The 26,779-nt window shown below is 41.0% G+C and overlaps 1 protein-coding gene across 2 annotated transcripts in view; it reads right to left on the bottom strand.

Annotated features, from left to right (window-relative positions):
• Nucleotides 1-1,797: 1,797 nt before the first annotated feature.
• Nucleotides 1,798-26,779, bottom strand: part of TM7SF3 (transmembrane 7 superfamily member 3) — a 33,747-nt gene continuing 8,765 nt past the window's right edge. For both annotated transcript variants that reach the window (XM_046013350.1, XM_046013351.1), the window contains exons 2-12: nucleotides 24,876-25,030; nucleotides 23,505-23,655; nucleotides 20,452-20,572; nucleotides 19,548-19,719; nucleotides 15,458-15,635; nucleotides 11,302-11,388; nucleotides 9,058-9,138; nucleotides 8,079-8,231; nucleotides 5,431-5,528; nucleotides 4,679-4,841; nucleotides 1,798-3,421 (exon numbers count right to left, since the gene is read on the bottom strand). In XM_046013350.1, coding sequence (XP_045869306.1) covers nucleotides 3,159-3,421; nucleotides 4,679-4,841; nucleotides 5,431-5,528; nucleotides 8,079-8,231; nucleotides 9,058-9,138; nucleotides 11,302-11,388; nucleotides 15,458-15,635; nucleotides 19,548-19,719; nucleotides 20,452-20,572; nucleotides 23,505-23,655; nucleotides 24,876-25,030 — 1,622 coding nt within the window. In that variant the 3' untranslated portion in view covers nucleotides 1,798-3,158. The remainder of the gene's footprint in view (nucleotides 3,422-4,678; nucleotides 4,842-5,430; nucleotides 5,529-8,078; nucleotides 8,232-9,057; nucleotides 9,139-11,301; nucleotides 11,389-15,457; nucleotides 15,636-19,547; nucleotides 19,720-20,451; nucleotides 20,573-23,504; nucleotides 23,656-24,875; nucleotides 25,031-26,779) is intronic.

Here is a 26,779-nt window from a genome sequence, read left to right as displayed (position 1 = left end):
GCTTCTCCTTATGGTTTCAACCCCACTACATGGAATGCACGCAGCCTCCTGGTGGTTTGGTTACTCCTATTCATCTTCCAATTTCAGCTTCAGTGTCATTTCAAGGAATTCTCCCCTAGCATCCCGGATTCCATCCCCTTGTCCATTTTAAATTTCATTGCATATCGTACCTCCTCTGGGTAACTACTCCAGTACCTGTCTCATCACACTCGAAACCTGAAGCAGGGGCCATGCCAGTATATTCTGCCATCTCCTTCCTCGTACCCAAGGCACGGCCTGGCACTTAGGAATTCAACACTTATTCATGTAATAAGTAAAAGTGAGATCAAAGTAAAAACTACTATCATTGTATGTGGGGGTTTCTTGTTGTTGCTCATACAGCCTGATTCAGATCTGCCAACCTCCCCAGTGTAATGATTATATGGTAGTCCCGGGGTAAGCCCAAGTTTCCACTAGCTTGAGCCCCTCTCTACCTCCACTTCATAGAGTGGGCCTTATGATCACAGTGGCCAGATTGCCCAGAAGTCTTTCAATCAACAATCAGGGTAAAATGATTTCTAAAGTGTATTAGTTTCTAGCTAGGGCTGCCATGAAATACCATACACGGAGTGGCTTAAACAACAGAAATTTATTTTCTCACCATTCAGGAGGCGGGAAGTCCAAGAGCAAGGTTGGTTTCCACTGAAGCCTCTCCTCTGCTTGCAGAAGGCTGCCTTCTCACTGTGTGGTCACCAATTCACCAGCAGAAAAAAACTGAAAATAATGATTTATATTTTCATTCTGATACAGTATAAAGCACATTTGGATGAAAATTAGGTATCCCAAATTTTGATCTGGACACTATTATTGATAATAGTGACTTAATTGACTCCTTGGTCAATCATTTCCTCAGTTATTACGGGTCAGATCACATGATCTCTAAGGTCTGTACCTGGTCTAATTTCCTTGGTAGAGTCCATTTTCTCTCCCAACTTTCTACATAGCACTAGTTAACTGCTGTGGTTTGATAACCTGGTAGCTAATCTGTAACAGGTTAATCAGAACTAAAACATTTTAGGAATAGTATAATGAATTTTCTGGTGATACTACTACTTTTTACTTTTCTTCAGTTGGACAAGCCTGAAGTGCTAAGGACACCAACACGAATTAATCCACCAAAGATACCAGCTTTCCTTCTAACAAGGGATATAAATGTTAACACACTGCCTCAGATTTCCTTCATTTCCTATTGTTTCATTTAGGCTTAAACTGAATTTTTTTTTAAAGATTTTATTTATTTATTTGATAGAGAGAAAGAGATCACAAGTTGGCAGAGAGGCAGGCAGAGAGAGAGGAGGAAGCAGGCTCCCTGCGGAGCAGAGAGCCCGATGCGGGGCTCGATCCCAGGACCCTGAGATCATGACCTGAGCCGAAGGCAGAGGCTTAATCCACTGAGCCACCCAGGTGCCCCTTAAACTGAATTTTTAAGATAAAGATTGAATTCTCCAGATGAAGTCATTTTATACCTATGAAACTTCTATCATGTCTTTATTGCTATCATGCAAATAGAGTTGTCAAAAAACTTTATAAAAACTTATGAGGCACCTGGGTGGCTCAGTGGGTTAAGCCTCTGCCTTTGGCTCATGTCATGATCTCAGGGTCCCTGGGATCAAGCCCCACATCAGGCTCTCTGCTCAGCGGGGAGCCTGCTTCCCCCTGGCTCGCTGTCTTCCTACCTCTCTGCCTACTTGTGATTTGTCATAAAAAAAATAAAATCTTAAAAAATTTAATGAGACTTTTTCGCATTTTTTCAAAACATTTATTATTTAAAAAAATTATACAAACTGGCTTTATTACTCAAATTATGAAAATTTTTAAACAATTTGTTTCAAGCCTCCAAAAAAGTGTGCTGTCTTTAGTCTTCAGTGGCAATACATTTCGATGGTATGGAAAATAACTCACAAACATTCCACAGAACTTTGTTAGAATGTGCAAAGATATGACAGAAGTCAGAAGCCCTAAAGGGATTAAAAAAAAATTTCAAGTAAGTATTATTGAAGTTAATATAAACAGGATTACAGAATAGTTAACACCTGTGTTTAATTTTGCAACTCAAAAATGGTTAGTTTTGTATGTCTGCACTTTGTTTCAGCCTTTCTAAAACACTTTTAAATGCAAAAACTGAAAATTTTCCAGTTACCTGAAACTTCAGAAATCTATTGTACTTTAAAAAACTGTGAAAAGCAGCATCATTTAAATAGTGGTTAACTCACAGATGTATATGCAACCAACAACAAGCACCGTCACTATGACTCAGGCATGCCAGAGTCCCCAGCTTACAATCCACAGCAGAACCAGAAGCAGCCTCTCTGACAGTTAAGACAAAAGGCCATGAGGAGTGGGTATGCAGTGCAGGGCATCCATGTGCTTGCTTGTGGAGGAAAAGGGTCAAAACTGAAAGGACTTTGCTTACAGAATCCAAGGTCCTAATTCAAAACAGCTCCTTTAAATTACCAGATTCCTTTTTGACTCCCTCATCACTAAAACACAGATGGTACAAAGTATATAAAAGAGAAAATTTTTGAAACCTGTATTTGACATCAATGCTAACAGCAACCAATTTAGCAGAAAGAACTACAAAATGCAAATTGTAAAAGGTTTCCTTACTTATGGGACTACAGATTGGGGTAGGAGCCAACTGGTTCCCTAAGAAACAATTCTAATGCACTTTAAACTGGAAATGAGATGTCAACACTCCTTTAAGGGCCTTTAAAGAAAAAAAAGAGGCCATTATATCCATATCAAAGTTTTATTATCTATATAAGTTGACCTATTTTCAAATAACTGACATAATTTAGTATTTAAATTAGCATTTTAAGCAATAAGAGGCAAAAACAAAGTGCCTACTAAACTATACACTTTATGCACTTTATGCACTTTATGATTGATACAGTAAATGTGTAATTTTACCACAATTAAAAATAAACGAAAGAAGGGTACCTTTTGATAATATATCAGTAAGGACACCACAATATGGTACAAAGCACAGATAGACACAAAAGCCTGCTTTCTTCTCAGACTTGCACTGGAGATGGCTGAAGCAGGCTGGGCATACACACCAAAGCTGGGGCAACACTTGACTTGTACTTCAAGATCACACTGACCAAGCCTTTCGGCATCTACAGAAGCAGGGGTGTTCTCTCTCCAGCTGGCTGTTCCTTCCGGAAGAGTTCTTTGATCTGGGTTAGTCGGCAGTAGAGCCTCTCTCTCAATGGAGGGATGTGGTAGCTAGGGTCCAGAACGTTCGTTACTCTGCGCTCCCTCTCTCGCTTCCATAACTTGTACGGGTGGGCAGGAAAAAGTGGCTGCCCTCTTTCTCTTCGAATCTGTAATGTCACTCCACTTACGGCAAGCATCCCCCATACTGCCAGGATAATAAAGTCTAAAAAAACAGCAGAAAAGCAGTTTGAACTCTTGTATTCCACAACCTAAAAGAGCTCTAACACTTAACCTTTCAGAGTTTAAATCTGTGTCATTCTTTATCAGCAATATTAGACTTTCTGGTGAGTTTGGCCAAACATGTATTTCCTCACTTACAACTGAGGAATGAATAAGGAAGCTACAGTCTTAAATTTTAAAATGGGAATTTTCTGTTACAGGCCCTTGAAAGTCCGGAGAGGCTGTAAGAAATCCGTTGTTTGGATCCCTGGAATTCTAATACTCTATGACCAGTGCCCACAGGCGTGGTTGTTGTTGTGTTTTCCTGGGGCTGGGGTGGGGAGAAAGCAGTCTAGTCCTCCAGCTATACCCCACAAACACACATCATGAGATGTGCAGAACACATCTGCAGAACACATGTGCGGAACATGAGACGCCACTCTGCTCTCTTTTCTCCCATTCCACTCAATGCGGGGGCCACCCCCTTCATGCAGAGCAGGTACAGAAGTTTCAACAGTTCAACAGACTAACTGAGCTGCTGGCAAAGGCTGGACAAAATATTGTTTTGTATGTAAAACTTGCAAGACACCTGGATTCAAGGTCTCTACCATCAACCTCTTATCCAGTGAGGGCAGGCTCAGGATGGTAGAGGGAAAGATTTGCCCTTAAATATTCACAGCAATCAGGACTATGCTTATAGATCTTCAGTTCCAAGACATGCTTTTCCATCTACCATATTTTAACATTTCTGAAACAATACATCCCACACGTTGTGAATATCTGATTTAGTAATTTAGTAATCTAATTTAGTACTTTTTTCTTCAAAAAGTTAATGGAGAAGCTTTAATGGGTAGAATCTTAAAATTGCAGAAACAATAACACCTACTGATTGAAAATCACTTTTTCTCTTTCAAGTAGCAAATTACATGTTTCTTTAAAGGAGCAAAACAAAGGAATAACTTTAAAAATCAGACTGTCATTCTCATCCCACCCCAACTGGAAATTGACCAGGTAACCAGAGTAATCCTGGTTGAGAAATTTCTTAACAAAGTTCATTTAGAAGATTTTTAGAAGTATGAACATCAACCTCCTTACAAATTTGAATTTTTTGCTCCTGTGATCATAAGTGAACATAAACAGAAGACTAATAGCATTTGTATAGTGTGAGTTTCCTCCTCTTGTCCAGTTAACCTTCTTTCAATCTAGTTACCAAGTGTTCTTGTTAGCACAAGTGGGCTAGTGTACTCGGATTTAGTCTTACCATTAGTTTGAAAAGGCACATTGGTGAAAGCTCCGTGGAAATCCGCGTGGAGTGCTCTCTTGAGTACATTCAAAGTGATGTAAGAAAGGCTTGTGTACAAGTAACTGTCAAAGGCCAAGACCACCGAGTAGGAGCCAACGAATCCACAAGTCAGTATGTTCAGCTGTGGAAGAGTACGAGTGTTTAGGCGTCGCCACTGGCAGAACAAGGAGTGGATTCTAAACCTCCCCACTCACAGGGACTCACTTCTGCTCCCTCAGGGCACAGGAAACGGGGTCAAGTGTCAGAGCTGAATAAAGGTTACCTGTAAGGTTAAACTGACAACCACCTTTGATACCCACAGTGCGTTCTTAAAACATGGTTTACTTTCGTCATAGAAAATGTCTTTCCTGGGGAAGAACCTCATTAATAAAGTCTAACTAGACGAAGAATGCTCCATCTGGAGAGACCACTGAAACGAACAATCCATCCACTTGTGTATTTACATGAGCCCAACCTCTCTGCTCCCACAGTTCAAAGCATACGGACAGCGGTGACCTGCCCCACTTGATGAAAAAAGCACTGTATGCTAATTTTAATCAGAACTTCTCTTGCTTTCACAGTAACAAGACTATTTAAAATTCATCATCTCCTAAAGATTCTCACGTAGCTCTCCCTAGTAAATAAAACATGCAAAATGATGCAGTAAGTGAACAGCAACCGAAGGCCCGGGACAGTAGCATGAATAAATCCCACTTGATGAAAACACTCACTATTCTCAGGCAGCCCATGAAAACTACTGGAATGATAACAGCTATACAAGAGAAGGTCACCCAGAACACACCATCGTCCTGAAAAATCTTCAGGTTTCCTGCAAAAAGAAAGCAAGAGTTAACAGCAGGTTTACCAAGTTCAATTTCATTTTCTCAACATCTAAACACAGACATACATCGAAGGTTTATTATGACCACCAGGGAACAGGTTGGCAATTAGAAATGAATTCTGACTTTCTTCATTTAACTGCCAATACAATCCCCTTTGAAGGATGTGTCTTAGAAGGTTAAGGAGTGGGAGGAAAATCAAGCAGGTAAATGCTCTGCTTTTATTCCCTAGAAAACTTAGAAGAGGCTGGACTAGTCCAAGTTCTTCCATTCATTAGCCGTGATACTAGGGCCCAGTTTCCTAACCTATAAAATGAGAAGATTGAACTATTTCGTGTCTAAGCTCCGTATCATCCTTCCTTGCTCTATGTTTCTATCACTCTATGATTTTGTACTGAAAAGTAAAAAGCGCAAGTAAATGGCATTCAGAGCTAACTATATGAACTCCTACCCAGTATGAGCAGCAAAATCCATTCACTAGATTTTTGTCATCAGTAAATTTCCTGCCCAGGCCCTGCATCCTGGAAGATCAGGAAAGACAGGGGCTAACCACTTGCCTGAGCTTCTGCTAAACCCTTACATTTAAATAGCGAGAACATAAGCTGGACAGTTATACTGATACTGGCACCACCATGCAGTCCAGCTGGAGGTGGCCCATATGTTGAGACCCAGAAATCCTGGAAGAGGGGGAGAGTTCCACAGTAAGATGTGACCTTGGGACTCCACATTCTCAGAAAGTAAACTGCAACAGGTTGCAGGGAGGTGAATTTATGGATCATATTCTGTAGTTTAACTGCATTAACCTTCACAAATTAAACGTGTAGCTTTAAAAAAAAAAAGTCAAGAAATCCAAGTATTAAAAAGAGTAGTTGTGACGCAGGCATGTGAAGACTGACCCTTTCAGAGCATAAGCTCTTTGCGATTGACATCATCAGGTCAAAACAGTAGTGACTGCATTAGATCTGAGAGGTTCGCCAGTATTTTTCAAATTTTAATGCTTAAAAAATGGGATTTTGCACCCACTGGAGACAGTCACCCTAACTGCCCTTCATCAATGAGACAGTTCACAAATAAACACATTAACTATTAAAAATTTGAACCAATCATGCCTCCATTCTCCAAGCACTGGCAAAGAAAGGGAAGGGAGCTCATTAAATAGTTCATTTAGCACTTAGGGAGTAGGGCCCTGAATCTGCATTTTCAACAAATGTCCCTGTGAACCTATCCTTTAGACAAATCTAAACACTGTTACTTTGTATCAATCTAGATAAAAAGCTACCGGCAAGGGGGCCTGTGAGAATGAACCTGACTGTAGGTCTGGCTAAAATCAGAACAAAGGGACTTGGGATGGACAGTAAACACACCGCTTGTCAATTCTTTCTGGTGTTGAAAAAAATATCTTCAGAGAGCCAACCACACTCTGTAAATTATATCATGTGTGCTCAAGAGATGACAGCCTCAAGAGATAGTTCTTATATGTAACATTTCCATCAACTTTAATCTGATGTTGATATACATAACAGAAGAACATTATCACAAAAAGGAAATAGTATAGCAGAGTACCTTAGAATATACTCTTTTTTTTTGTATTTTTGACAACAATCAGGAAACGTTAAGGTCTTATACAACCGCAAAGTGGAAGGGGACAGAATATGCCACTCTAAAATGTACACTTTGGTATGTGGATTATTTTGAGTTGAAGGCAATCAGGACCCAGCAGAGTCAGGAAAAACTTTAACTGCTTCACTAGCTGCCTACAAGCATTTACACAGGGAGCCTGACCCAGAAAGAGAGCCACTACGCATGATACTATTTTATCTGAGATGCTCACCTGCCTGAGAGGGCAAACACCCGATTACCACACGTCTGCTCTTCTTCTTTTCTTGCGACTTGAACTCCCCACCTTGCAAACCCCAGGCGCCTACCCCATTCCTTAGCTTAGGATGACAATGAAGCCTCAGCTGCTGGACAGCCTTTGGGCCCATATTTTTAAGGGGCTCCTATACATACAAAATTAAATTTGTCCTTTTGTTCATCTATCTTATGTTAATTTAATGATTAGACCAGATGAAGAACCTTAGAAGGATAAAGGGAAATTTCTCCAACCCTACAAAAGATAGTTAAATTACAAGTTAACCACATTCTTAAAACTGACAGAAACTGGATTACTTAAAAAAAAAAAAAAATCACCAGAACCATCCCATGCTGCCACCCTTTAGTAGGTATGTGAGAACGCCCGGAGTCTGGCAGGTGGCGGGAGTGAAGGTCAGGGTACAAGACAACCCAGGAATGAAGCACCAGGTTCCCAACCCAGCTGCCAGCACAGCTGTGCCAAGCTCATCTGTGGGATACACCGGGCTTCAGTGCTCATGAGTCACTTTGTATTGGCCCTCCCTCAAGTGCCACATCATCCATAGAAATTTCCAGAACTCTACAGGCAAGGCCCCAAGTCCCTGATGGGGCAGTATTTGCATCTAGAGAACCCAAATGAGGTCTTGCAAACAGTGAACGGAACGCAGAAAACATTACACATCTCCTACCCAGCAGGGCAAAGAACGTCACTGAGGAGATGAGGAAGCCCAGCTCTAATCCAACACACAGCATGCAAATCAGGAGGATTCCAAATCGCCACCAAGCAGCTACCAGGAGAATCCCACCAACGCTTCCAGCGACGGCTGTCAGAATCAGACGAACTGCACGGAAGGAGAAGATGAACTGTTTGACCAGAGGCAGCTTTTCCTACCATATGCCTTAGACACACGAAACCATTGCCAGAGGCAGCCTTAGCCTTTCTGAGGGTCAGGCACTGAGACGATGTCAGGACTCCGGCACAGAGAGGCCTTCCCTAAGGACAGGCTGGTCAGAGCTGCAGAAACCAGCAGGTGAGCCAAACCTCCCAGGCAAGTGATAGGTGTGGCTTGGCACAACCCTTAAATTGGGGCTAAGGAAGAAGGGGCAATAAGCATTCTGCGAAACGTGACAAAGGATGGGTTGTGTTTGAAGATAAAGAAAATCTTAATATTTTGATTGTTGTAAATCTCGTATCTTCAATATACCACATAGCTGGACTACAGCAACATAGCCCTTCACTTCCCTAAGTACCACGGAATTCACCAAGCAAATTAAAAATCCAGAAGAGGAGCGCCTGGGTGGCTCAGTGGGTTAAAGCCTCTGCCTTCAGCTCAGGTCATGATCTCAGAGTCCTGGGATCGAGTCCCGCATCGGGCTCTCTGCTAAGCGGGGAGCCTGCTTCCCGCCTCTCTCTGCCTGCCTCTCTGCCTACTTGTGATCTCTGTCTGTCAAATAAATAAACAAAATCTTAAAAACAAATAAATAAATAAACAAAAATTCCAGAAGAGAAGGTCTAAATGAGCAGCATAGAAAAGCTGTTTCAGGTATAAGTGGCTCATTATTTACACACATAACAAGCTATCATACACAATACTGTTCAAACTATAGAAAGAAAGGGGGAGTATGAACAAAACCCCTTTCTTCCCAAACTGTATTATTTTCACTTACCATCATACGTAAGAAGTGTCAGTCTTGTAATCGGTATGTAGAAGAAGAAACCCGTGAAGATAAAGCCTATGAAAAATAATTCTAGTAGCAAACCACCAGAAAAAGAAGAAAAAAAAAAAAAAAGAAGCTATGGTTAGGTATTCTTTTCACAGTGCAATTTAAATTTCAAACCTACAAATACATGCTTAAGCATTCAGAATTCACACATATTAGGACATTCTAAGATACACCTGAAAGACAGGAAAAATTTAGAAGTGGCTGGGAGTAAATATTAAATGAATACAGTATTAAAGTATTAACTATTAGATACAGTGCATAGAGGTCAGTATCAATTGATAAGTTGTTAACTGTTAATTTCATAGCTCATTTTAATATTCTTGTACTTCCCACTGAAAACAAGAATGGTATACTCCTGTCATTGTGTCTGATCTGAAACTACACAATAGATTTAATTTGTTACATGAGCAAAAACAAAAGGTAAGGAAAAATAACAAAATATTTCAAAGTAAAAAGTGACTTTTGGGAAGCCTGGGTGGCTCAGTCTGTTAAGCATCTGTGTTCAGCTCAGATCACGATCCCAGTATCCTGGGATCGAGTCCTGCATCGGGTTCCTTGTTCAACAGAAAACCTGCTGCTCCCCCTGCTTGTGCGTGCACTCACTCACTCTCTCTCTGACAAATAAATAAATAAGTAAATAATTTTTTTTTAAGTAACTTCTATACCTTCCTTAATTCATCCTTTCTTGTTTAGGCTGAATAATTAATCACTGTCTTCATTCATTAAAATACCTAGTAGTATCTTCAGGACCTTGTCCATAGCTAAGCAATTAAATTCTTTGTTATAGAATCATTCTATACTTTGAGGAATTAAACATTCTTCAGAATATTTTCTACTCAATCAAGGAGAAAATATAATAATGAAGGAGTTGCATATTTCAATTCATAATTTTTTTTTTTTTTTAAAGTAGGTTCTAGGCCCAGCATGGAGCCCAACACAGATTGAACTCATGATGGTGAGATCAAGATCTGAGCTGAGATCAGGAGTCAGACACTTAACCAAATGAGCCACCCAGGCGCCCCCACAATTCATAATTTATTAAAGCAAGTTTAAGAAGTTTGAGATCAGTATTATTTTCACTCTTTCCTTGATGCCGTTATAGTTCTTGTTACTGAATAAGGATTTTTTTTTTTTAGTGATTGCCAACACTGTTACATAAAGGGCAGCCCCAAAATTCAAATCAATTCAGTGAGCATAATTTATCTAGCAGTCCCCCTCTTCACGGTTTTTCTTCTCATGGCTTCAGTTACCCCACAGTCCAGAAGCAGATGAACCTCCTTCTGAGGTTCCAACAGAAGGTCAACAGTAGCCTAACACCATGTCGCAATTCCTACCTGCATCATTCACCTCACTTCATCTCATCGTATGGGCATTTTATCATCTGACAAGTACAAGACACTTGTATTGTATTGTATTGTAAGATATTTTGAGAGCGAGGGATCACACTGACCTACCTTTTATTATAGCATCTTGCCATAATTATTCTATTTATTATTAGTTATTGTTACTCTCTTACTGTGCCTAATTTATAAATTAAATTTTATCATAGGTATGCATGGATAGGAAAAAAAATATATATATATAGGGTTCAAGAACTGTCCATCATTTCAGGCAACTACCAGGAGACTTGGGAAGTATGCCCCATGGATAAGAGGGGACTACTGTGTCCCACTCCCCAAATGGGTTTCACAGAGAAGATTGTGGAGCTCCTATTTGCAGTCTGAACCTCCCAGGACCAAGCAGACATTTCAATACACATATACCACAGACCTGCTGCTCGATGTATGTGAAACCACATCAGTCACCAATGTCAAAATCCACACATTCTTACACAAATGTCCTGATTTCCAACCCCAGTCACTTTTAGTCAGCTAGCCAACCCAGCAATTGAAGTTCACTGAATAAATCCAGTTTTGTTCCCCTCTTAGTAAAAGGAGGTTATACTCCATTATTAAAAGAAAAAATTAAAATGCACTAAGTAAAACCTTTACTGAACTAAGTAAACTAAGTAGAATCTTTACTAAACTAAGTAACTAAGTAAAATCTTTACTGAAAAGAACCCAGCCACAAATCTATGAAGACAGCTAGAGATAAGCAGTTGCTTTGCCTCCTTAAAATTCAAATTCCCCAGCAGAATTTAAGCAAAAAACCCAGAAGTCATGTAAATAGCAACTACATCAGTAATACCTGTTTTCCAGAATCTGTGTCCAAAAAAACAAATGAAGAGACCAAGCAGGGCAAAAAGGGTGAAGAACACTTTGGTTGATACTCTTCCTAAAAATAATAAAAATTTAGTGGGTAATATATCCAAACCTTTTATTTAATTACTAGAACAAAGCTTCATGAACAAAGCAAAGGGCGCTGACAATAGTATGTACACTTATTTTAATTTATAATATATCATGTACAAATATAAGCATATAAATTATAAACCTACTTTGGAAATACCCTTGCCATCCTAACAAATTGTTTTATGTGGGCAATGACCATCAATGCTACTACTGTAACAAGAGAGGAACCAAATCATCTCTGCTTCCTGACAAGACATACAGCACTACTTTTGACATATTCTTGGGGAATTGTGTGTGCATAAAATAGTTTCATTTCTTCACAAACTGCAAGAAGAAAAGAGGGCAATGGAAAGGACTAGGGATTAAAAGATTTAAAAGACACATCAAGTAAATACAATGTATAGTCGTCATCTGAAACCTGATTCAAATTAAAAAAAAAAAAAGGAAAAACAATGGGGATGACTGGGAAAATGTAAATATTGGCTGTTACTTTGATGGTATTAGGGAATTGTCTTTGGTATTTTTCACTGAAACTTGTGTCAGTGATACTATGCCTATATCGCACATACATACACACAAGTGTGCCCACACACATTGAAATTTTGTGAACAAAATGATGGCCATAGATTTGCTATTAAAAAAAAAAAACAAAACAGTAATAAAGGAGGGCTAGGAGGCCAGGACCCAGGTGGGTATATAGCTGAAATCAAAACCATGAATCAAATCGTTAATGCTGGAAAAATTCGTATATGAAGGTTCTTTGAAGTTCTTCATCATAAAAAATCTTAACCGAAACTCACATTAAAATAAAAGAACATGTACCACACCATAAGTCACACATGAACAAATTATTGCCCATATTCATTACACATATTGCTTCTGAAAAAAAATGTAACATTATAACTAACAATAAAGCACAATATACCTCATGATGCCAACGAATCCCAAATCTCATGGCCCTTAATAGTCACCAACTCAAATATAAATAACGTGAACCAAAAGATACAGCTTTCCAAAGAGAAAAATACACTAAATTCACCGTCATGCCTCCTTTGAGATAAACACAAGAAAATAATCCCTGAACTAAAAACAAGAACAAAACACCTATACAATCTCATGTGAAAAATATTACAATGTTACCACAGATCAAAACACATAAAACACCTAAGAGTGCTCAGATAGAGATACCATGAAGACCTACATTTAAATACAAAACACAAGGCGGAAGACCAGAATTTGCAGGACATGATACGTACCCATGCAGCAGCTTTTCTGAGAACAAAGCACCCAAAAGAAAGACGAAACAAAAGATAAGATGCCACATTCTGGTTATTTCAGAACTGTGGCTGATCGCTGTTCTATGATTTAATCTTTATACCACAAGCATGGAGTCTGCTGGGATAGTTTTTTTTCTAATGAAAATCTAGTGGCAGTTTCCAGCAAGTACAGTCATCAAGGTTAGCAAGATCTTCCAACCCAATAAAAACAGACACACAGTTAGTTAGCTTGCTTCCATGATATCAGACAACAAGGAGGAACTAAATGGAATCCCCAATCACAGAACCAGGAAAGAACAGGAAAAAAATGATACAGGAAAAACCAGATGGCAGAAGGTTTCATAAGTAGAATCTCGAGACAAAAGGGGCACTTTGGGGGGCAATGAAGACAAAGGGGTGAATGGTCTGGAAGGACAGAATACAGTCCTAGTAGAGTCTTTAATCATCACAGTATCACCTAGGTTATGATACATGGGCCAAGGTTTTAATTAAAAGGCAATGTGGATACCTCCTCCCTACTCCAACCTCAGGAAAAAGTCCTCTTACACATCAAGCTTGAAAATGAAAGCAACAATAGGACCAACATCACCAGGAGCAGTCAACTCTAGGTTGAAGGAATAGGATCAGAGCTCCCTTTCTCCTCGGCTAACACACAGAGATGGAAACCCAGGGGAGAGGGGCTTTCGGATTGGGGGAGGCTCTGGTGCAGAAGGGCTCACGGGAAGGGGTCTAGAGGAACTTAGGTTAAGTCTACCAGCGAAAAATGCAGAACATATAACTGCCTGGGTTTCCTACATTGTAACTCTCCAGGATCCTGAGCATGACAATGGAAAACAGATGGGATACAGCTCTACTGGAGAAGAAGGAAGCCTTGTCCCTGAACACAATGGACTTTATTCTTTAGAGCAAAACTCCTGGAAAGTGCTATCTGGACTCTTCTCCAATTTCTTTCCTCTTGTTCTTGAACATACTCCAGGAAAGCTTATTCCAGCACTCCCCTGAAACACCCCTATCTGTGGAGTCCCATCTCAGGTTTAGCCTTAGCGTAAGTACAGCCATCTCAGACCCCTGTGCCCAAGGGCTGAACTTTTCCCTACTTTACTTTAGTTCCTGGAAGCCCCACCGTGCTTTGGTTCCAGAAACCCCCACCCTGCTTTAGTAAATTTTCTCCCCTGCCCAGCCTCTTGTTAACACCCATAAATACCCCTGCCTTAACTAAGCTCTGGGTCCAAGTCCCTACTCTGCTGTGCGGGGTATACTTGGGCCCAAGCTTAAGCTTGTCAAATAAACCTTCATGTGATTGCATCGGTGCTTGGCTTGTTGGTGGTCTCTCAGACGCGAAAACTCGGGCATAACACTAACCGAATATTCAAAGTTATCACACGAGTCATGGGACAAATAGGTATCTAATGCCTCCTAAGAAGGTTACAATATCACTTTTTTGTATTCCCACCAAAAATGCATAATGTGAATTTAATCATGAGGAAACATCAGACATACCCAAACTGGAGGACGTTCTAAAAAGTCAGCCTGTACTCCTCAAAAAGGTCAAGGTCTTAAAAGACAAAACCAGACTAAGGAATTGTTCCAGATTATAGAAGACTAAAGAGACATGTCAGTTAAATGCAACACATGTCCATATTTTTTTTTATAAAGGACATCAGTGAAATAACTAGTGAAATTCAGTGACGTCTATAGGTTAAATAATAGTACTGCATCAAAGTTAATTCTATGAATGTGATCATTTTTACTATGGTTATATAAGAAAGAAATATTTAAGGGAAAAATGTCTGTCTGCAACTTATTCTCAAGTGGCTCAGAGAAAGAGTAGTATCTGTGCACATACATACGGAGAGCATGCACACTAGCTCACTACAAAGAAGAAAAAGCAAATAGCGTAACATGTTCACATTTGAGGAATATGAGTAAAGATTATGCAGAAATTCTTTGTGTTTTTGCATCATTTCTGTGAAACTATTTCAGAATAAGATGTTAAACACACACACAGAATGATCTCGCCACGCCTCCACTACCACCATCCTACCCAAACCACGGTCCTCTCTCACCGGAAATTACCACAAGATTCTGATCCATCTGTTCCTCTTCTTGCCCCTGACTTTTCTCAGAAAAGCAGCCCAGTGATCCCATCAAAACAAGAGCCAGATCAGGGCACTCCCTGCTTCAACCCTCCTTGCCTTTCCATTTCACTCTGAATTGAAGCTTCCGCCCACGCCTTGACCTAGCAGGCTGCACTTCTCCCCCCTCCCAGCCTCCCTTCTCCCTGCTGTTCTTCAAACACACTAGAAGGCTCCCTGCTGAGGGCCTTGGTTCCCTCTGCTCTCACTACTGCCCAGAGGCGTGCAGGGCTCCCCGCTGCGCCTCCGTCTCCACCCAAAGGTTAGCTTTTCCACCTGGGCCTCCCTGGCCAGCGCTCTCAAACTTCCTCCCTCACTGTCACTTGCTACTACCCACCTTTCCTACTTCATGCTTGCTTCTTAGCACTCAGCAGTTTCTCACATGATGAATATTTTACAAATTTATCTTGTCTGTCTCATCACCCTGCTAAAACATAAGCTCCGGGAGGGTGGGTATTTTGTCTGTTTCTTCCACTGTGCCTAAAACAGAGACTGGAACAACAGAGGGGCTCAAAAGGCCTTTGCTGAATGAATGAAGACCAGATGAAAGCACATTTTAATCTTTTTAAGTTCTGGATTGGTTGAACTTGATCTGCAAAGCCAAAGAAGAAATTTTCGAAGTTTAAATCCACATACTCACCAAGGGAAGAACAATTACCCTCCTTGGCCTCAAAGTGGCAAGCGTACGTGTGAACAGGAACATACGCAGCAGATGTATTGAGAAGGGGATCCCGAACAATGACATTATAAATGACACCTTGTCCTCGGAGAGAGGAGAAGGAAACACTTGGCTTATCATTAGCTGTTAGGGTAACCACCTGAAGCCAAAAATAATATGTCATTAGTGTTCAGATTTTTTTTTAAAAAAGCTCTTCTATTATAATCCCACCTACAGGTGATATTAAATTATAATTCTTGCTTAAAATATATACCAATCCAGTTAGCTCTCTCAACTGTCCTACACAGTTATAGTTATATGTGCTAATATAAGCAAGTTCTTATACAAAATGCTTCTAAAATTTTTGCACAGCATCAAATGTTAACAATTTAAGTATAATATGATATAAAGTGTAAACACTAATCAGGACAAAATAAAAAAAAATTCCTATCATCTACTAGATTGTAAACAACACAACAGCAAGAACTGCATTTATCTTGCTCCCTAGTCCTTCTTTCCTCAGTTCTTAGCACAATGCTTGGCACAGAGTAAGTGTTCAACAAATGTTAGCTATTACTACTAGCTACGGAACTGTCAACAGACAAGGGTTTATTAACAACTTGTGGAGAGGACCCAGCTATCTTTGTCTAACAGACTCTGCAATAAGAAAACATTCCATGCAAGTTGTTATGCAGTGGTCCTTCACTTCAAAACTTCCATTTTAGAGACGCCTGGGTGGCTCAGTTGGTTAGGCGACTGCCTTCAGCTCAGGTCACCATCCTGGAGTCCCGGGATTGAGTCCCACATAGGGCTCCCAGCTCCATGGGGAGTCTGCTTCTCCCTCTGACCTTCCCTCTCATGCTCTCTCTCTCTCTCTCTCTCTCAAATAAAAATAAATTCAAACAAACAAACAAACCCTTCCATTTTAAAGGTTGTTTTTAGGGAGGTAATATATGTAATAGAAGAAACATGCCCCTACCATGTCTTTCATAGCTTTTTCCCCCTTAACCAAAATCCAACCATTTAATGCATGCGGTTTACCTCCGATACCTAGGACAGTCCTTCCCATCACTCTCTCCCAACCACTCAATGATTCTTTTTTTTTTTTCTAAGATTTTATCTATTTATTTGACAGAGATCACAAGTAGGCAGAGAGGCAGGCAGAGAGAGAAGAGGAAGCAGGCTCCCCGCTGAACTGAGAACCTCATATGGGGCTTGGTCCCAGGACCCTGGGATTATGACCTGAGCCGAAGGCAGAGGTTTTAACTTACTGAGCCACCCAGGTGCCCCACCAATGATTCTTTTTTTTTTTTTTAAGATTTTATTTATTTATTTGACAGAGAGAGATCACAACTACGCAGAGAGGCAGGCAGAGAGAGAGGAGGAAGCAGGCTCCCCACTGAGCAGAGAGCCTGATACGAGGCTTGATCCCAGGACCCTGGGATCATGACCTGAGCCGAAGGCAGAGGCTTTAACCCACTGAGCCACCCAGGTGCCCCTCCACCAATGATTCTTAAAGAGATTAAGAGCAGTTGTCTTTTTCCTTCTGTTTTTTTATTGTGGGGCGGAGAAGGAGAGAAGAATGTTAAGTAGGCTCCATGCCCAGTGCAGAGCTCAAAATAGGGCTCAATCTCATGACCCTGAGATCATGACCTGAGTCAAAATCAAGAGTCAGTTGTTTAACCTGCTGAGCCACCTAGGCGCCCCCAGAGCACCTATCTTACAGGGGCAACTGGCTGGCTCACTTGGTAAAGCCTGTGATTCTGGATCTCATGGTTGTAAGTTCAAGCCACAGGTTGGGTACAGAAATTACTTAAAAATAAAATCTTAAGGGGCGCCTAGGTGGTGCAGTTAAGCCTTCAACTCCTGGCTTCAGCCTCAGGTTGTGATCTCAGGGTTGTGAAATTGAGCCCCTTGATGGCATCACACTCAGTGCTGGAGCTGCTTAAGATCCTCTCTGGCCTCTCCCTCTGCCCCTTATCCCCCACGGCCTGCTCACGTTCTCTCTTTAAAAATAAAAATAAAATCTTAAAAAAAAGAAAAAGAGCAGTTGTCTTATAGAACATTCCAGAGTCTGGATATGCTCAAGGTGTCCAACTTATTCTTTAACCCTGTGTAAATCCTATAAACAGCAACTCCAGTGGACTGAATTCAGGTTAAACATGTTTTGCTAGAACATTTCACAGGTGATTGTGATGCTGTCAGATGGAGTCATATGAGCACATAAGGCCAGCTACCCACTACCAGTGAACCCAACAGACCATCAAATCATTTCACTCCAAAAGTAAGTTTTCCCTTTGCAAATAGAATTAATCTAAGCATGCTGAGACTATCCTGTTTCCCAACAGTCATTCACCTGCTGATCCTTGCCCGACTTATTTCACTGAGGGTGGAATATAGTGATTTTCTCATCCTATTATTCCTTCTACATTTACTGGCTGGCACTCTTCCATGAAGAGCCTTCTCTCATCCAGGAGGATGAATTACAGGGCCTCTTTTTGAAAACACAGCATAAATTCCTCCCCTATATCGATTTCCAGACTAACCTGGTCTCCTCCAATGTTGGCAACTGAGGAGTTTTCTTTTTCTCTTTTTTTCGCCCTTTCGTTGGTATTTGTATGGACTTATTTTTATTTATTCAAAACTTATAACCAATCATTACTCTTTTTGATGACTGAACTGCCCCAAAGTTGGTCAGGGCAAGCCTCTTTAAACAGGCTCTGACTCTTTTCAACATGCCCTCATTAGTCAACGAGGGTTTCCCTCAACTCTGGCATACAAAATCTAACTCTTCTCTGAAAGTTAAAAGTATATGAATTCTTACATTCTTCGTGAGAATAAAATAAAATGATCTTCAAAACTTTCTATGTAAAAAGACAACCAGTAAACTTGTCCAAAAGAGCTTCCAAATTTGTTAATTTGGAATGAGTTTTCTTGTGTAAGGCTCCTTCTTAGCATATGACCGTGACATCCTAGGTGACAAGACGACAAATGAGATCTTGCTCTGCAACAGACTGAGGGCCTAGTCTAATCACATAGGCCACTGCTTCCTATAAAATCTGGTAACCTATCAACCTTCTAGAAGAATCAGAGCAGTCTAGAAAAACTCTACCCATAAACCATTAGACTGAAGGATGAACTTCTATATTATTAGGTACTTTTTAAGACATAAATCCTGCCCTCCGCAAAAATGATCTACAGCATGAATCTCAAATTTTAGTATGCATAGGAATCACCTGGGGCCCTCAAAAATGCAACTTCTGATTCAGTAGGTCAGGGTAGAGCCAAAGAGTCCACAATTCTAACAAAGTCCCAGGTGGTGCCAAGGCTGCTGGCCCATACCCCACACTTGGTATTCCAAGAATTAACAGGGGTTCCAAAGGTCAGAGAAAACTTCTGCTTCAAGTCAGACTTCTGAGTTTGGGTTTAAATAGTAATGTCAGGGGCTCCTGGGTGGCTCAATGGGTTAAGCAGCTGACTCTTGGTTTTGGCTCAGGTCCTGATCTCCAGGTCATGAGATCGAGCCCCACATGGGGCTTTGCACTCAGCTCGGAGTCTGCCGGTCCCTCTCCCTCCCCTTCTGCCCCTCTACCCATCTTATCTCTCCACATGCACATCCACACTCTCTCTCCCTAAAATAAATAAAAACAAAAATCTTTTAAATAAATAAGTAAATATTAATGACAATGTGTATATCCTGAAACAGTTTCTCCTTGTTTTTTAAAAGACACTATAACTTTTATACTTGCCAAAAGTTTTTATCTATTAGTTACCAGAGTACAAAGAAAAATCACTTCCATCTGTAGCTGAAGATTACCAGGTCATGTATGTGACAGCAATTAAAACATAACATAATTTACATGCACCTCCTCAAAAGCCAACATTACTTGGGGATATCACTAGCACAGTGATATCATAACAGATATGATAACAGAATGAAAGAGAATAAAGTGAGAACCCCAGAAAGACCAAGGAAACAGTAAAGAAAGAAGCTCCTGGTAGCTTCTCCCTTTCTCGACTCTGACAATAGTGCCACAGCCTTGGCCACACAAACGATAAGAACCAGATTTACCTTGATTGCATTGGCCTTCACCTGAGGCACCTCGGCCATCCTCTGCAGATGCTTTAGCAAACCCTCCTGGCTGAGGTCATTCTCGGGCAGAAAATACTGATAGACATCATACAGCAACCTCCACCTAGAGTCCCGGCCCGTCCCAATGTCACACGGCAGAGGATTTGTGCCTCTAAAGTCAACCAACAAAACTGAACATCAATCTCTTGTGGTGCATGTCCCATCTATAAAAGGAACCAAAAGCTCAAATTTCAAACTTCTGCATTGATTCCAATTTTGGCATTATGAAGAAAAGGAACCTACTGAGGGGCAGTATGGTGAAACAACCACATGTTAATGTTAGTCAGGCCCGGAGGGACATGCCAGCTTTGCCATTTGTTAGCTGTGTGGAATGAGCGTGTCACTTAATCTCAATGACCTTAGGCGCCACTCTGTAAAAGAAGCACCACCACCCCTTCTTAAGAAAACTGTCAGGATTCAGTGACCAAGAACACTACGGATGATACACAGACAGCATTCAAGTGTTACTCAATGTTAGCTACCATTACTATTAAAGTAGAAACTAAGGCAGAGTTTTAACTAAAATAACAAAATCCTTACAAAAATATAGGGTGTTTCATGGTTTCAGAATGCTTTCTATATTCAAAACTCTACAGAAACTAAATGTACTTCCAAGCTCACAACAGAAACGCAACATCTAGCTCTTCTAAGGATGGAGGAAGACAATATTAATTGTAAGTGACAGATGAACTATTACTTACAACACTGAAATTACCTCCGTTCCAAAAAAAATTAAACCATTTCCATAAAAAGAACCATGGATCTGGGGAGTTCACTGAATCAACACAACAGCTACTCACGCATGTCCTATAAGCAGTTTTAGGAGATAGGAAGATAGACATACCTTGCGTAGCCTAGGTTTGCTGGGGCAAATTTAATAGTTGTCTCAAAGAAATTATATTCCAAGTAAATGTTGGGATCAATATCTAAATCAAACTCCAAATTACAGCCTCCAGGGACAGGATCTGGATGAAAAATAAGGAAGTTACTCAACACAGAATCCTTCTACATTCAAGTCGTACTCAGAAAAACAGAACTCTACTCTTGTAAGAACTTTCCATTTAGAAGTTAAATATAGTAGAGCTTCTGGTTTTGTAACTACCTCATGAACTGAGGTTAAAGAGGAAAAACTTAACTGAGGTTGAGGGCTCAGGAACAGAGGTCAGCAAGCCTTTCTGTAAAGGATAAGATGGTGAATATTTTAGGCTTCACACACCAGATGGTTTCTGTGGCAACCACTCAGCCTTGCCCCCGAGGCACGAAAGCAGCCACAGGCAAAATATAAGCAAAGGAATGTGGCTGTTTCTAGTAAAATTTTATGTACAAAACAGGCAGAGACTGGATTTGGCTTATGGTCTGTGTTTGTCAACTCTGCTCTAGAGTTGAAAAGGTCTGGAGACAGACATTCTTAAGCTGGTATCCAAAAATGGGCTTTGGAGGTCCCATGAACACCTTGAAATTGTATGCCAAAGGTTGAATGCATGCATTTCTTTCTTTTTTTTAAAAGACTTATTTATTTGACAGAGATCACAAGTAGGCAGAGAGGCAGGGAGAGAGAGAGGAGGAAGCAGGCTCCCCGCTGAGCAGAGAGCCCGATGCGGGGCTCGATTTCAGAACCCTGGGACCATGACCCGAGCCAAAGGCAGAGGCCTTAACCCAATGAGCCACCCAGGCGCCCCGAATGCATGCATTTCTTAAGGTGAGAGGTTTTTATTAGATTTTGGGGGGTCTGTGATCCCATAAAAACAGCTTAAGAACGCAGGGACAGAAGGGAAAAAACAGTGCCAAAGAGAAAAGGAATTCCACTGGTAGTAAAGAAAGGGGTGTCCACTTTTCACATGCTCTTTTAAACCGTTAGAAAGATGGCATCATCCTCAGTGTTGGAGGAGTCTTTGTGCACATAATAGAGTAAAAATAAAAAAGACCTCAAAAGACTCCCAAGACCATGTGCTGGATTAGCATTTGGATATTTAATACAAATTTTAGGTACTTCATCCTCTTAATAATGTGGTTAAAACAGCTCTTCTTTTTTTATTAGGAATCCTATTCATGACCTTAAGCATGACAAAACTTAGAGAAGTCACTTAACATGCGTTCAATTCTATGCAAACAACTGTCTAGGTAAACCCAAGTGGAAAGGTTAAGATAAGACAGATCTTATCTGGGGGGCGCCTGGGTGGCTCAGTGGGTTAAGCCACTGCCTTCGGCTCAGGTCATGATCTCGGGGTCCTGAGATCGAGTCCCGCATCGGGCTCTCTGCTCAGCAGGGAGCCTGCTTCCCTCTCTCTCTCTGCCTACCTCTCTGTCTGCTTGTGATCTCTCTCTGTCAAATAAATAAACAAAATCTTTAAAAAAAAAAAAAAAAAGACAGATTTTATCTGGTAAACCAATTTAAAGATCTTCAAGATCTCAACTTCATACACTCATGCCCACATACAATCATTCCCACAGTTGGGTCCTGGTTTCCATCAACTGTTGGAATTCTGGTGGTGGACACCCCCTGGCCAGATCTGGAATGGAGAAACCCAACGTGGGTATCTGTCTCAATGCTGCTCTTCTTCCACATATTCCTTTTCCTGCATTTACAAATCTTTACCACACTGGAGAAAATGATACGGATTGCAATGGAAGTTCTACTCTAATTCTTCTTTGTACACTATCCTTGATGAAACCCAAAGTCTGTGGTTTTCTCTACCTTTTGCTACCTAGAACACTGTGTAAGAGTAGTCTAAATATCCTCAGCTCACCTTTACTCCTCAATTACCATAATCAAGTTTTCATCCCCTCTGTGCCACTACAATGACTCTCCCTGAAGGCCACCCTTCACTGAACTATCACATAGACACTTTCAGTCACTTCCTTGACCTCTCTATAACATACTATTTACACTCCTTACTTAAAGCAGAACCTCTGGGCTCTTCTCTTACCTGCTTGACTCCTCCTTAGTCTTCTGCTAATTCCTCAGCAGTTAGCATCGCCCAGAAACAGTGCCTGACATGTGTAGGCACTATGAAAGTATCCACTGTTGTGTTAACCCCAAATCTCTAAGTACACGCCTGGACAATCTTACTTGCTGCCATGGCTTTTACTCAGAACCTTGCAGGTGGATATCTAACCTCAGGTCTCCACTCCATGCCCTGAAACTCCCTACTACACATTTCCCCCCAGATGCCCTATACATCTCAGATTCATTGTGCCCCAAACCGAAGTCACCGTCTCCCACCTGGATCACATAAACTGTCCAGCACCACAACACTCTCTCAACCCTATTTTGCATCACTATCTCCTTGCAGCCCAAATGGGAAGCCTATGCTCTTCCCTTTTATAATCCATAGCCACTGGTCATTGTGTCTCATCAGTGCTACCTTCCATTTTCTCACTCTGAGCCCTTAAAAGTAAGCTGAGTCCTGGCCCTGCTATGCCTGCTCCACACCATTCCCCACACCGCTTCTAGAGTTAACTTGCTGACAGAGGAAATGCAAATTATTCCTCTGCTTCAAAATTCTTTGTGCTCCTTCAGAACAGAATACAAACCTCAAATTACATACAAGGCCCTTCACACTGGAGGCTTCAGCCACACCCCCCAATCTGCCATTCTTCAAATACTCTCAGTTCTCTACCATGTCTTCTTCTGCCCACTAAAGTGTTCAGGACTGTGTCTTGCCTTTGTTCCTGCTTCTCCAAGGCCTCCTTAAATTTTGGGGGGGTTAATGACTGCATTCTCCAACACCCCTACCTGGGCTTTCAATCACCATGCAACCATGCAATTCTTTGGCTCCCTTGCTGTTAAAAATCTTTGGTTCAATACTTTTACAAGGATTATAGTTTCCCTTAAGTTTTCATGAATAAGTTCCACACTCTGGAGAGTCAATAGGGAGTCTAAGATAGAAAGGTTACCTCTTTCTGAATAGGAGAGTGGGATGGCCATGTTTTGGACAGGCTCAGCGTCTAAAGTCTCCAAGTGCCAAGTGCACATACTCTGCTCTGGTCTAAGAATGAAAACCAGTCCTTTGTCAGTGCCTGTTCCTGAGGTATTGCGAAGGAGAGTCTGCAATAAGGTAGAAGAGAGTCATCGTGAATAGGGAGTTGAGCAAAATATTTCAATTCTAGGCTGGATTTCGTCTGTATGTCCTATCCCAAACCTTCTTGAAACAAGAAGGAAGAAACACAGACCTTCCTTATAAAGAATTCATCTCTATACGCAGGTGCTCACGCATATGCACAAAGAACTATTTAAATACATGATCTTTGATAGGAATAGGAGATGTACAGTGAAATTCCCAAGTTTTCCAATTCCCCAAATTAAGATTCACTATGTCAAGTACCAAGACTACTGTCAAATGACAAAACTGAAACAATTCAGTAAAGAATTTGGTGTCCTTCATTCAAGGAAAAACAACCCACAGATTAGGGCAGTATAGTGCCTTAGAAGCAGTGAAGAAGCAGCTGAGGGATCTGGGGCAAAAGTGAGTTGTACAGTGTTAGAAAAAGCGAAACAGAAACAGGACATAATTGGCTGGGAGGTCAGGAATTTCCTTAGAAGGAAGAAGAGCAGGTCCTTTTCTCTACGGTAAGGTAAAGGAGCTAGAGCAGAGTTGGAGGACGGTGACTGTCATGTCAGGTCTCCTGGACAGGTGTTTCCCAGGAAGTACAAGCTGACTCGGGTTTAGATTTGTGACATGGAGCAGGCCACTGAGGCAGACTCCATCTTGTAGGTCTAATATACAAATTAACTTTATCATTATGAAAACAAAAACATGAGCCCCACCCCTAAAGAATTCATATTCTGGAAAGTTTCTTTAAAAAACTGAGCTATAATTGTCATATTATATAAATTTATTATATAATATAAATATATAAATATATATATTTAAACTCCATAAACACTATATGGCTGAACAAAGATGGAAACCCACTAAAACATATGCAGAGGTAAAAATCATTAAAGACCCAGAAGAGAAAGTAAAAATGGTGAGAAATCACAAGAAAAGCTTAACCAAGAGACATCTGGTAAAGACTGTCCTACTCCCAAACGTGGCACTTGCTCACCTCCTCTTTAAGTCAGAGGTCACCACACTCAAGAAAGGCCTGAGACGCACACCTCTTAGCCAGTCTAAACCACTCACTAGACAGGCTCTAATCTTGATTTTTTTTCTTTTAAGGACATAAAGTCACACATATAAGAGGCATCAAATTCTCATGTTTCTACTAAATACAAGACCCCAAAATTTGGAAATGGTGTTTAAAGAAATAACTCTCCGCACTTACCTTAGTAAAAGAAATTGTTGTATTCTGATACTGTGAGTGTATCTGGAAAATAAGGAAAGATGCATTGCTGGAAATATGACGCAAAATGGCATCCTCTGGAGAGGGTCTGTTGAGCATGAAGTATCTAAACTTCCCTACGGAAAATTCAAGAAGACCTGCCATGGGAGAAACATTTCATTGTAACATTTCTACCTGTAATATCAACTTGTAGAAATCACAGACATAAGCATACATGCATTCCTAATTTAATCCTGAGAAAAACTTGGGGAGATAATTATTGCTTCCCCTATTTTACTGATGAGGACAGTTAAGCTTAAGAAGGGGAAGCAGCTACTCAATCGTGGAACAGAGCACTAAAGCATAAAATAGGTGTTTTGAAAGATGTGAACAAAAGAGTACTCAGGATCCCTTAGATGCCCAGTGCCCAGAGCCAGAACATTCCAAGTTGTAAGCAGCCTTAACAATTCCAGTCAAAACAGAGCCCCAGGCAGTGCCTGGCTGGCTCAGTCAGAAAAGCATGGGACTCCTGGTCTCATGGTCATGAGTTCAAGCCCCGCGTGGTATAGAGCTTATTTTGAGGCACCTGGGTGGCTCAGTTGTTAAGCATCTGTCTTCAGTTCAGGTATGATCCCAGAGTCCTGGGATTGAGCCCCGCATCGGGCTCCCTGCTCGACAGGACCTGCTTCTCCCTTCTCCCTCTCCCACTCCCACTACTTGAGTTCCTTCCCTCGCTTTGTATCTCTCTGTTAAATAAATATAATCTTTTAAAAAAATTGTTTTTAATTAAATAAACAAAAAACAAAACAGGGTGCCTGGGTGGCTCAATGGGGTAAGTATCTGCCTTACTCAGGTCATGATCTCAGAGTCCGAGGATCCAGGCCAGCTGCACCTGGCTCCCCACTTGGCCGGGAGCTTCTTTCTCCCTCTCCCGCTGCCGCTGCCCCAACTCCCCCATGTACCTGCACATGCTCTCTCTTTCAAATAAATAAAACCTTTAAAAACAAAAACAGAGCCCATGAATTTAAGGGTTTAACAACCCTAAGAAAGCACGAACAATTATGAATACACTGATACTAAAAACAGAACCTGATCTAGTGAATTCTGAAGTCAGCCCAGCCCACAGGGATATAGAGGGCTTCAATTTTATCCCACCAGTTATGAGCCGTGTGATCCTAGACAGGTTACTTAATCCCCTTAAAGCTCAATTTCTTCATCTGTCAAATGGGTCTGTTATTACCTAGCTTGCAAAGGAAGGTGCCATCAACACTGACAAAAAAATGTCTGAGTGCCTACACCAGATACTTCACATGCAGTCCTGAACCCTGGGCATGCGGGAAAAAGGAGCTTTTGGTTCAAGAATCAAGTCCAGAGTCCACACTAGTTTTACAGCACCTCATCCAAGCCTTTGCCATCTGTCTGCTTGCCTCCCTTTGTGTTTCACTCATCCATGCACTGTCTTTCTCCCACCTGCACCCCAGTTCTTTCTTTCATCAACCCAATTCTCAAACAATCCACTAAATAGGTTGCTTTTATGTGTGTGGTCCTGGATGCCCGTCCCATCCTCTACCCTGTAGTTGGCATCTTTCTGCAGAAATAACAGAGGAGCTCCCACACATTACATAAGCAGTCTTTGGGGGTGGGGGGGGGCAGATTTCAAGTCTAAAAATAGAAAAAAGATTTAAATTTAATAAAATGAAACAGCTGACAATAGATTCTAAGTCCCACTGTGGAACTATCATTTTATTTTGGAAGGAAATTAGAGAGTCAGTGGGTGGTAAAGAAAAACACTCCAGACATTAAACAACTTCAAACTCATTCTTATGTATTATTTCCCAAACAAGCTAATTTCCAACACTTCTTTTTTTAAACACAAATACTCCATCTGGATGATTTAAAAGACTATC

Source organism: Meles meles, chromosome 7 (assembly GCF_922984935.1).
Source record: "Meles meles chromosome 7, mMelMel3.1 paternal haplotype, whole genome shotgun sequence".
Classification (NCBI taxonomy): Eukaryota; Metazoa; Chordata; class Mammalia; order Carnivora; family Mustelidae; genus Meles; species Meles meles.
The sequence above is the reverse complement of the archived record's forward strand: the minus strand, read 5'-3'. Positions and strand labels throughout refer to the sequence as shown.